General features: G+C 39.0%; 1 protein-coding gene across 2 annotated transcripts in view; it reads right to left on the bottom strand.

Moving 5' to 3' along the window:
- Positions 1 to 1,138: 1,138 nt before the first annotated feature.
- The window catches only part of CRLF2 (cytokine receptor like factor 2), a 51,465-nt gene continuing 41,264 nt past the window's right edge, over positions 1,139 to 11,339 (bottom strand). For both annotated transcript variants that reach the window (XM_081858757.1, XM_081858758.1), the window contains 7 exons: positions 10,837 to 11,000; positions 9,453 to 9,589; positions 7,678 to 7,831; positions 6,235 to 6,352; positions 4,148 to 4,232; positions 3,231 to 3,360; positions 1,139 to 2,476 (listed from right to left, as the gene is read on the bottom strand). In XM_081858757.1, the coding sequence (XP_081714883.1) occupies positions 3,238 to 3,360; positions 4,148 to 4,232; positions 6,235 to 6,352; positions 7,678 to 7,831; positions 9,453 to 9,589; positions 10,837 to 11,000 (781 nt within the window). In that variant the 3' untranslated portion in view covers positions 1,139 to 2,476; positions 3,231 to 3,237. The remainder of the gene's footprint in view (positions 2,477 to 3,230; positions 3,361 to 4,147; positions 4,233 to 6,234; positions 6,353 to 7,677; positions 7,832 to 9,452; positions 9,590 to 10,836; positions 11,001 to 11,339) is intronic.

Below are 11,339 nucleotides of genomic sequence, written 5' to 3'. Positions count from 1 at the left end.
CATGGAGACATCCACAGTAATACAGCTCCCTTCTTGTACATGGTACACAGACATTTGGCTTAAATTAAATATCCATTATAAATTGGATGCTGCAAACGTGTGCAATTCTAAAAATAAGGTTCTCGTGTATGGTTTCTGATTTCACTTAGTAAACTAATGTGCGTGAGAAGTGTGAAGGACTCTCAGACAAAACAATGCAGGACTTTCTTTGCTGTTCATTTTTCCAAAATACCCGTAGGCGCTTGACCACATTATCAGAGCTAAAGCAATACAGCTAAACATCTGCTATTACTATTGTGTATTTTGCCTCTGAGCATGTGTGTGTGGTCTGATAAGTTGTAGACATGCAACATTATCATTTTTCTCTGGAGGCAAAGATTCTGTTACAAAGCTTCTGCCTACAGAGATCTGCTTAAAAGCCAAATTATTAACATATGGAAAAGCAAGAATAACACATAAGCCAATGCATAGAAAGAGCATCACTGCAATTCATACTCTGTTCTTACTGAAGACTGGATGTCCAGTGACCAAGTCAAGTCCTTAGAGACTACCATATAAACCTCTGAAATCACCAACATCTTGTGCTTTATTACAGTCCATGCATTCAGTTGGCTTCATGATCATGCCCTCTACCATGTGCAACATCTGGGTGCTGATGGGACATTGAACAATGTAATTTTTCTGTGACTGCTGGTGAGCTTTGAACTTCTCTTCCTTTAGCAAACTGACAACCCAAACCTGACTATTTTCTAGAAGTTGAGGATCTAAACCAGAGGCCACAGGAGCTCAAGTCCAACAACATCTGAAGAGTCATAGGTTTGCTACCCCTGATCTAAACATGAACTGTCATTGGACCTGTAAAAGGGTTAAAAGAGTATTGGGAATAAACCATAATGGATTGAAAAAAGTTATAAAAACACAAAAATCCAGAGTCCTTTTTGTTGGGTATAATTCAGATGTAAATTCCTAGGTGTCAAAAAAGGTTATTTATGTATGCCACTACTGCAGCCCGTGTTTTGTTAGCCCCAAAATGGAAAACGAGTGAAGTCCCAACTAAAGAAGAATGGCAATTTAATCTGACGAATATGCACAGCTTGCAGACTTAACATATAGAATATGAGAAAAAGAACAACATACATTTAGAGAAGATTGGAAAATGTTTATTGAATATATAGGGGGAAATTGGGTACACTTGAAAATGTTGGCAGCATTAAGATAAATTCAACAGTGTAAAAAAGTTTTGATGGATGTAATAATAGAATACTGAATGGTTTAGTTTATGTAAAATATGCAGGGATTTATGATATGCAAAATGAACCATGGTAAGAGAAGAGGGGAAGTCATTGATATTTTAAGGATGTTTAAATGAGTATTCTAAATTGTAAAACAAAAAATTTAATAAAAACTATTAAAAAATAAAAAATAAACATGAACTGCCTGTTCTCTAATGCCCTTCTCTAGGTAGACCTGTCTTCATAATTTATGTGCCCATGTGCTGAACATGTGAAGTACACATCTCTGTGGTCTGTAATGTGTAAGGGTGTGCTTGTGTGTACACACATTAATTTGGCGTAATGCCGAAAACTAACATGGATTCCTCACATTGTTAACTGGCCCCTCTGCCTCTTCTTGCTTATCCAGTTCCCAGATGAAAAGCCAGCTTGTGCAATGGACAGGCTAAAGTTCTACATGAGAGACAGTTCTATATTAGGGACCAGTTACATCTCACAGTTTTCAAGGCAGAAGGATGGGAAGGAAAGAGCTTTCTTGCATTCAGTGCAGTACAGGAGAAACAAAGAAGATCTCAGACCTCATTAGTATTGAGATGAATTTACAAGAGAAGAACTCAGAAATATACCAATCAGTCTACTCCAAAGCTCATTGAGGACTGGAATCAGTAGCACAGGGATATGTTTTAGGCATGTCTGAATATCTATACCCTGCGTAAACTTTACACTCCTCACTGTAACTTGGTGCACCCTATAGACATGTAGTACGTGACATTCTTTGCATAATGGAGGCAGCCTTCTATTAACCAAAGAAGAGGATATGTCTGTTTCTTTATTTTGAAACAACAATGTGAGTCAAACAACAAAGAACAGGCAACGGTTATGCATTGTCTCCCTGAGTTAGTATCATTGATTGGCTATTTCTTTTTATCATTTGTGATATGAGTATCATTCAACATCCTCTAGAATGGCTATTTACATATCATCTACCCAACTTACATGTCATCTACCACTTCATTTCTCACTGTTATTTAATATGCATTTGACACTCAGAAGTCTTCTTGGCAGAGGATCCACAGAGGACACAGAGGACACGGTGGAAGGAGGACGGAGATAAGCATGTGAGCAAAGTCAGGTGGTTGAAATCGCAAGAACGACCTGTTGATGTTGCCTTCAGCGGTTGTACAACAAGCATTGACTCTGAAGTTCTGGTACACGTTGGACCCCTTCAGTATCTTCTTGATTGCCTACCATAATAACATCATGGAGGGGGAACAAAGTGTTATGCATTTGTGGGAGGTAGGCTGTATACCCGAGCCCCCTTCCAATTCCTGGATCTGGCATGGATTCAATTCCTGGAATAGCCAGACTAGCTTCCTCATGATGTACTGGCCCCCTAAGTACGGACCATTACGGTACACATGGGTGCCTCCCACCTCCCACAACTGTCTGTTAGTTAGAAAGAAAAACAGTTAGAGATTGAACTATGTGAGCTTTAAACTGGAAGCAAGGGCTGGGAAGCCAGAGCGACAGAGCCATGCCTGATCTCTGCTTGAATCCAAGGCTATGGCGATGGGAGTAGCAGGACCCTCTTGAGGTGCTAATGCTATGAGTCCTTCCATTGTAGCTTCAGGTTGTACATATGTGTAAATAAACAATATATCCTAAAGAAACAACAGTCTTCGGTTTTGAGGAAACAGAACCCTGAGTAAGCACCTGGAACCCCTAGAGTCTCACAACATTTGGAGACTAGGGTGGCATGCAACAATATTGAGAAAACAATGATGCCCTGAACATATTCTGTGCCCTAGTTCATACATTCAATCAGAGGAGGTGCCGAGATAGTACAGAGAAGGGGCACCATAAGCCCTCTCTACCATTGGACAAACAGTGACATTGTGAACGAGCCCTTCATATGAGCAGCAAACTGCATGTAAACCTGGGTCCTGAAGTTCTTTCTTCTCCTTTTTGAGGGAACTGTGCAGATTTCAAGAATGTTACCTCTGGCTTATACTTTGGCTCCCTGGAAATCTTTTCCTTCTTCCTCTTCAAATGCACATTCTTCTTCTTCATCATCATCATATTTTATCTTTGTTTGAACCAGCACATTTTCTGTCTTGCTAATCCATTCCTTTAAAAATGTGGATATCATCATTTGCTTAAGCAGAAATTCTTCCTACTAGATAAACTCAACTGATGTAAAACCAACTTACAGTTCATTAACACAAGCCAGAGGGCTGACTACAATAGTCTGAAGTCTTCATTACAGTTTCTTATAATATTATACTTTGTGTATTAAAATTCTACACCAGATGTCATTTTTTTCTTCCTTTCAAGATGCGGTTTTCTATTCCAGTATTTGGGTACCAATGTCTTACCATTTTCCTATAACTTTTCTAACAACATTTAATTTTCCTAGTATGACTATGGGGTCTGTACTTAATTTATGTCCTGAAATCTTCTCAATTTTTATCACCTCAATCCAAAACAGTTTTTTTTACAACCTCTCTAAATATATTTAAAGTTTCTGTGGCTTTACACATTTGTAATATTTACTTCTTTTTTTGCAATTTATAAAGTTAAGTACAAAATCTTGTAAAAAAATAAATCTTTAACTGCAACATCTGTAAAGTATTTTAGACTTCCTTGAAAAATATTGACCCAGTGTTTTTTTGTAATTGGTAATTGCTTTATTAGGCTTAATAAAGATGTGAGTCCTTTGTTGCAGCAAGATAAAACCATGATTCTAGATTTGCTTTCCTCTCAATAGTCACATATTCTCTGGGGTATTAAAAATCACTAAATGTGCAGCTGGGAACACAAGAATGCATGCATATTTCAGAGGGATCAAACTAAGTTTGAGAAAAAGAAAATCAGAATACAAGGGAAAGAAACCTGGAAAAAATATGATGCTCTACCTGAAAGTTCCCATTATGATCGCTGAATAAATCAGAATATAGATGTTTGGGGTCTGGTACAGCAGGCATTAGGATCTTCCTAATTCTGTAAAAAAAAAAGAAATAATTTAAATGATTACAATAAAAAACCATAAAAGAAAAAGAAATGCTGTGTTCGAAAAGTAGACATTAAATATAGGATCTTCAGTATTTAAATAAAAGCAGAAACAGACATTTTATGTCCCAGATAATTTTAAGGGTCCTTAAAAACAAAGAAGGGAAAATAGTTTATTCTAAAAATTAATTGCACATATAGCAAATGGGATGGAGAATGGCACTTTTCAGCTGATGAAAGACAATATACCAGGCTCAGAGCTTAAAATCAGAGCCTAGTTCATTTAAAGGGATTTCATAGAACCAGGCATGCAACTTCCCTTACACTTAAAGTCAGGTTGGGGACAAACTTGACCCAAAAGTTCAGGATTTCACTCCCCCTCATCATGACCAGGACAAACATCTTTGAAAGTGAACAGGATTTTGGACCCTGCATATATGAATCCACCACAATCTGATCATATGGCTCCATCACAAAATCATCATACTCCGTAATATTTTCTTACTAGTAAAGTGTCCATTTATTATGATAAACAGAGTCTGTTGTGTTTCTCCAGAGCACAGAGAGAGCACTGATTCCTTGCCAAGGAAGAATGGACAGCTAAAAGTTACACCCACTGCAAATGCAGTTCTAAAAAGAGGAATTTTAGATACACGCACCCATACAGCATGTTAAAAAGATGTGCAAGGGTGGTTACACTTAGGACTATACTTAGCTACCTTAATCCGGGTCAGGCCTTTGAGCCAACTAGCTCAAAATTATTCATACCAAATGTTAGTCGCTCTCCAGGGTTCTGGATGGGAAGTCTCTCATACCTACCTGGAGATGCCAGGGATTGCTTGCCTCTCCCCCAACAGGAAACAGTGGCTCATGTTCTCCTGTCCTGTCCCCTTTATCTGAGGAATGAAATCATTACCCCACTCTTACTTACCATCCCAGGCCGCCCAACTGAGGCCACATTGTTCTTTCTTTTATCAGATCAAAATGATCAGACAACAGCAAAGGTTGCTAGGTTTATCGAGGGTGCAATGAGATTAAGGGCCACTATCTGAACGATAATCTTGGTCATTTGATTGCCCTCTTTACCCATTGCTGTCTTTTTTATTTGTATATATTGCTTGTTTTATGTTGCTATGGCCGTTGGCTAATGCGAATAAAGTTTAACTATCCATCTCTCCCCCAACACATGCAATGCCCCGACCAGCTGGCATGTGAAAGGACTCTAAGCACACACATCAGTATTCACACAAAACCCCTTCACACATTGGCCAAAGTGTGGAGGCATGCCTTCTCCAACTATTGGTGGTGGGGCTAGCCAAGATGGTTTCACGAAGCTCCTCATGCATTCTTTTATGAGCCCAATCCTTAATTTTATCCAGGATGAATGAAGGGAAGCCACTTCATATTCTGATTGGCTAGAAAACTTTACATAAACTTCCTGTACCACCTTGTGACTATTATGTTACTTGTTGGCCAGAGGGCTTCCTTTGAATCTTCTCTAGCATTCCACCCTTTCTTTGCCTTCAGGCTCAGCTCCTGCCCATCCAATCTGTTCATTCTTACCTACACACAAAAAACTTCACACAGCTTCTCCGGTAAGGATTTACACAGTAAATCCTGAAGACATAGTTGGCCTCACTCTGACTCAGATCCCATGCATTCGTTCTCTACTATTTTCAAAATTATAAACCTGGAAGACCCACATCATATACTGTATATAGCAAATTCCAAACATTCCATCCCATAATCTGTAACATGGGAGTAAAATTCCCGGGGGGGGGGGGAGTAAACTGCTGAAGGTCTATCTGCCACACCTTGATCATCCTTATCTCCACCAGCCAAGATCCAATGGATAGGTGCAGTTCATCCTTTCTCAAAATGCACACTGTACCCATTAGATCCCTGAAATGTGTAGGCCTTCCCGCCACAAATATTGTTCTGTCATTTTGATCATTTTGATCAAGGGTTTGTGAGTGCACAAAGCAGCATTTACCTTTCCCATCTGCAAACGCACAACAGAAGGGCAAATATTACCAGGACGCCAGCCATCACCAAAGTCAAAGGGATTACTGTAATTGATTTGGGTTCAGAGACATCTATATCACAGGAATCTTTGAGGAATGACAAAAAGAAAAAAAGTTCAAAGTGTTTTCCAGTATATTTTAAAAAAAGAAACATCAGTTTCTTTAAAGCATATTTTGGCCAACTCTTACTTTCGAAAAGCAATTATTAAAAAATGGAATAATATATACTATTAATCTTTAGGCCACCATTCTTTTAAGCTTCTACATTTCACAATAATGTGGAATTTTGTGTTGTCCAGTGAAGTACCCTTCTGCTAGGATGAAAGAATACAAGAATACCGGTATGAGATTTTTCTGCTTTGTGAATAAAAAATAGCTCTTTATATTGTCATTTAGCTCTTTATATTGTCATTTATATAACTAACCTTCTTTGTTCCAACAGAAAGCGTGACTATACTGGAATAGGAAATATGGTGTCATGTACATGTGCTGATGCCTGCTAATGAATGCTTTTAAAGGAATATATTATAACAAAATGTTGTCTGGAGAGAATATCAACTGAAATTCATTTAAAGTCCTATGTCCAATTCTCTGCTGTTTCCCAGTTGTGAAATGGGCCACTGGGGTGTCACTGAAAACAGGTCCCTGTGTTGACTAATCACCCTCAGTGCTGTAGCATTTGGAAATATGGCTTGGGACCGTTATGGGAGAACTCTGCTCGGTTTGGATCTTGACTTTTATAGTCGCTTACTGGGGTTGATGGGGATTGTAGTTCCACAATATGTGATGAATCAAAGTTTTCTCCCAACTGCCCTAAAGCGTGCCCCACTTCCGACGCCCTTCCCCAAAACGCACCCTGAAATGGTAAGGTAGCAGTACAGTGGCATGGTTTCATTGGAGTTGTCTGTGCAAAAGCTCCCAGCCCCCAGAATACTGCGATGGCAACTTTCCAGTGGAGAACTACATTTCCCAGACTCCTCAGTGCCTGGAAAGAATCATTGAAGGGATTTTGTCATTGCCTTGTTATCACTGCTAATTTGGGAGTGGGGGGATTTGACAGCAGGACAGGGTAGGGTTACTTGTTGGTTCTTAAACAATTTAAAATCAAATAAAATACTGGATTTGTTGTGTTATGGTGACAGAATGCAGAGTCTAAATAAAATAATAATAATAATAATAATAATAATAATAATAATAATAATAATAATAAACTTTAATTGTGCAAACCTAAAACATATGTGCTTGAATCTGTACTGCAGAAGAGTGGCAGTCTGGGGGCACCCTGTATATAAGACAGCATACCCTGAACACTAAATAAATGACAAGAAGTAGGTCTGCATGTTAGCATTATCTAGAAATAGAAGTTTCAGAAAGAGGATTTACAGTAGCAGTGCATTTTATTTTATTTTTACCTACAGAGCTGCCATTTTTCCAATGTGTTTCTGCTCCCCATTCACTGGAATAAGCAAACACACTGCAACTGTGATTCAGCCTGAATCGAAAGGAATAGCATTTCGCTGGATCAAATCCTTGGTCTTTAATCTCACAACATTCTTGGTCCCTAGACTGAACAGCAAGAGTATCAGTCATTAATAATTTTAGTCATTGTATATTTTCTAGGCTATTCTAACAAGTTTTTGGAATATTTTGGTTGGGGCCCAATATCAGTACTAGGAAAAGAGTTGTTTCTTCAGACTTTAGAACTCACTTGTAGCGGAATTGTTTGCACCACAATTCTAAACAATATATATTGAATCATAGACTACTGAGAGTTTCTTTAAAATCCAATACAGTAGATCACTTGCAAGTTCCACATTTCTGTTTTTGAAGAACAAAGCATTAGGTTTTCATCTTACCTCCCTTTGTATCATATTTTGTTCTTTATTTTTCCCCTCATTTCTTATCTCAGGGTTATATCCTATGCTTGCCTTGCACAGAGTAGACCCATTGAAATCAATGGACATGACAAACTTAGTTTGATACAACCCTTAGTTCATTATTCTGGCAATGCTTTGAAAGAAAGAAGCTTGTACACCATGAGGAAGTAATCAACATATGAATTAGAACAATGAAGTAGCAACTACGGGATTTCCCCAGCTTTCTTGCATATAAAGTCCCCAAGGAATTATCAGATCTTTAGTTGCCTAAACACAGCTACCCTTAAACACAGTTTGTGAAATTAAGTTCCACTCAGATAATTGGGACTGTGTGTCAAAATACACAGATGAGGGGGATGTGAGCAACTGTCCACTGGCAATCAATTTAGAGTACACTGTGATGTCACTGCATAACCGGCAACATTTCTCCAATGAGAATTTTTGTTATTTATACCCCACCCATCTGACTGGGTTGCCCCAGCCACTCTGGGTGGCTTCCAACAGATATAAAAACATAATAAAACATTAAACATTTAAAAACTTCCCTATACAGTGGTACCTCGGGTTAAGTACTTAATTCATTCTGGAGGTCCATTCTTAACCTGAAACTGTTCTTAACCTGAAGCACCACTTTAGCTAATGGGGCCTCCTGCTGCCACCGTGCTGCCGGAGCACGATTTCTGTTCTCATCCTGAAGCAAAGTTCTTAAGGTACTATTTCTGGGTTAGCGGAGTCTGTAACCTGAAGCCTCTGTAACCTGAAGCGTATGTAACCCGAGGTACCACTGTACAGGGCTGCCTTCAGATGTCTTCTAAAGGTTGTATCTCATTGGATCAGGAGTCACATAACTCCATACCCTCCAACATTTCTCCAGTGAAAATAGGGGTGTCCAGGATCTAATCAGAAACCGTGATGGCTTCTGTAAATCTGGGCCTGTCCCTGGAAAATAGGGGAAATTGGAGAGTCTATCCTTGCTCAGATAATTGTTTTCCCTGCATCCTGTGTCTTGCATAAGTTCCAAGCTGCAAATGCAGGAGATTTGATCTGCACAATAATCAGAACACTTTCCACATGTGGGCCTCAGCGGTCCATTTGCAATTCTGGACATCTCAGCTTTGCCAGGCTTCAAGGCATTCTTTCTTGCTGCTGGCAACCCAAGATGATGAGTTTCAAATTCATTGATTCGAGACTATGTTGATGTGGTGGAAAACTCCTAACAAAAAACACCCACATTTATTTCTGCACTGCAAAAGAAAAAGTCCCTTTCCAGGTTTCCATTCTGCAACGCAAAGCTGCACTTATCTACCCACCTGCCAATCTTTGTCAAGTTGGCTTTTGTACTGAAGTTCAAAGCGAAAACAATGTTCCTTGTCAACTCCCTTGCACTGCACAGTTACTTTGTCATCTGCCCATTGGAAAGTAACGTGTTCAGGTGGGTTGGGCTTCACTGGTGAAGATAAAATTAATACACTCAATTACACAGTCTAGCTACAAAATGTTTTAATTGAACATATTGGACTTGTTAGCATCTCATGATTGAAGCCTGCTCAAATAACAACAAAATACGAAATCACATAAGCTATCAGTCAACTAATAACTGCTACGGCATGTTGTTGCATGCTATATAAGGTTAAATATGTGGCGAGAACACTTTTAAATGCAGTCAGATAGCAAAAAAACTACTGCATACCGAGAATCAAATGCTGTTGTATATGATAGTTATAAACTGATTCCTGGGGATTCCTGGGTTCTTTGAAAGCATGAAAGGCAGTCCCTCATTGAAAAGATGAGTGAGAGAACACAAGGTTCTTGGAAAGACACTTTGACCCCCCTCATAGATTTTTTTTCCAATATGGTAGTCATATTTGTCACAGTGAAACTCCAAAGCATTCTGTGTTAACTGAGTGTGTGCCTTAGAACATTAATCAGAATCCTCTACAATACTGAATTCCCAGACAGAGATTGATGTGGAAAGGTAGAAACAGCAGAACAGCTCTCCGTACTATGAAAAACAAGGTACTACTGCATATAAATGGCATCAAAAATGGTAAAAAATTGAAATTAGGCAGCATTGGGGATAGGAGAAGGAGAAGGAGAAGGAGAAGGAGAAGGAGAAGGAGAAGGAGAAGGAGAAGGAGAAGTAGTAAAGGACCCCTGGATGGTTAAGTCCAGTCAAAGGTGACTATGGGGTTGCGGCACTCATCTCACTTTCAGGCCAAGGGAGCCGGCGTTTGTCCACAGACAGCTTTCTGGATTATGTGGCCAGCATGACTAAACCACTTCTGGCACAACGGAACACCATGATGGAAGCCAGAGCACACAGAAATTCCGATTACTTTCCCGCCACAGCAGTACCTATTTATTTACTTTCACTGGCATGCTTTCAAATTGCCAGGGTGGCAGGAGCTGAGACAGAGCATCGGGAGCTCACCCCATCACGGGGATTTGAACAGCTGACCTTCTGATCGGCAAGCCCAAGAGGCTGTGATTTAGACCACAGCATCACCCATGTCCCATTAATAATAATAATAATAATAATAATAATAATAATAATAATAATTACACAGATATTTACTAAGCAGAATTTGAAGAAGTCAAATTGCTGTTGCTTCCCCTTTTTTTTCTTTTGTAATCCTAGTGAGGCACTCACACCTGAAAAGGTTACTGCCAGAGTGGTAATAGTTGTTAACTTACACAAATTGCTGCTCTCTTGTTCATCAAAGTAACCCTCCTCTGTTTGATTTGGATTCCTAATGTAAATGTGCAGATATCTCCCTTCAGTAGGAAACAGACAACCACTATTGTATCCTTGGTCATGCAAATATTCAATGCACTGCTTCTCTTCTTGTTCATCAAACCTGCAATTGAAATAATCATACTCAATAAGATGGCAAAAATCTTTTCCATTGAAAATCAGGATATTTGGAAATGCTTTAAAGGGGATAATCCTTGCCTAGCCCTCTGCACTCTACATCTTACATGAAATGTAAGATACTTTTATTTTATTTTATTTTAATAATAGAAGGCAGTAGTGTTTAGTTGGCCTCCTTTGAAACACTTTTTCCAAAAAGGAAGGCAATTGACAGGATTTGACAACTACAAGTCACGTGTTGTTCCTTTGGGGTAGGGACAACATGATTTTCAACTATACTGGTTTTGACCATCTATTTAATTTCCACCACTTCAATATTAACAGC

This window comes from Podarcis erhardii (genome assembly GCF_964252035.2).
Source record: "Podarcis erhardii genome assembly, chromosome: 4".
NCBI classification, from domain to species: Eukaryota; Metazoa; Chordata; class Lepidosauria; order Squamata; family Lacertidae; genus Podarcis; species Podarcis erhardii.
This window is presented reverse-complemented; position numbering and strand designations above follow the sequence as displayed.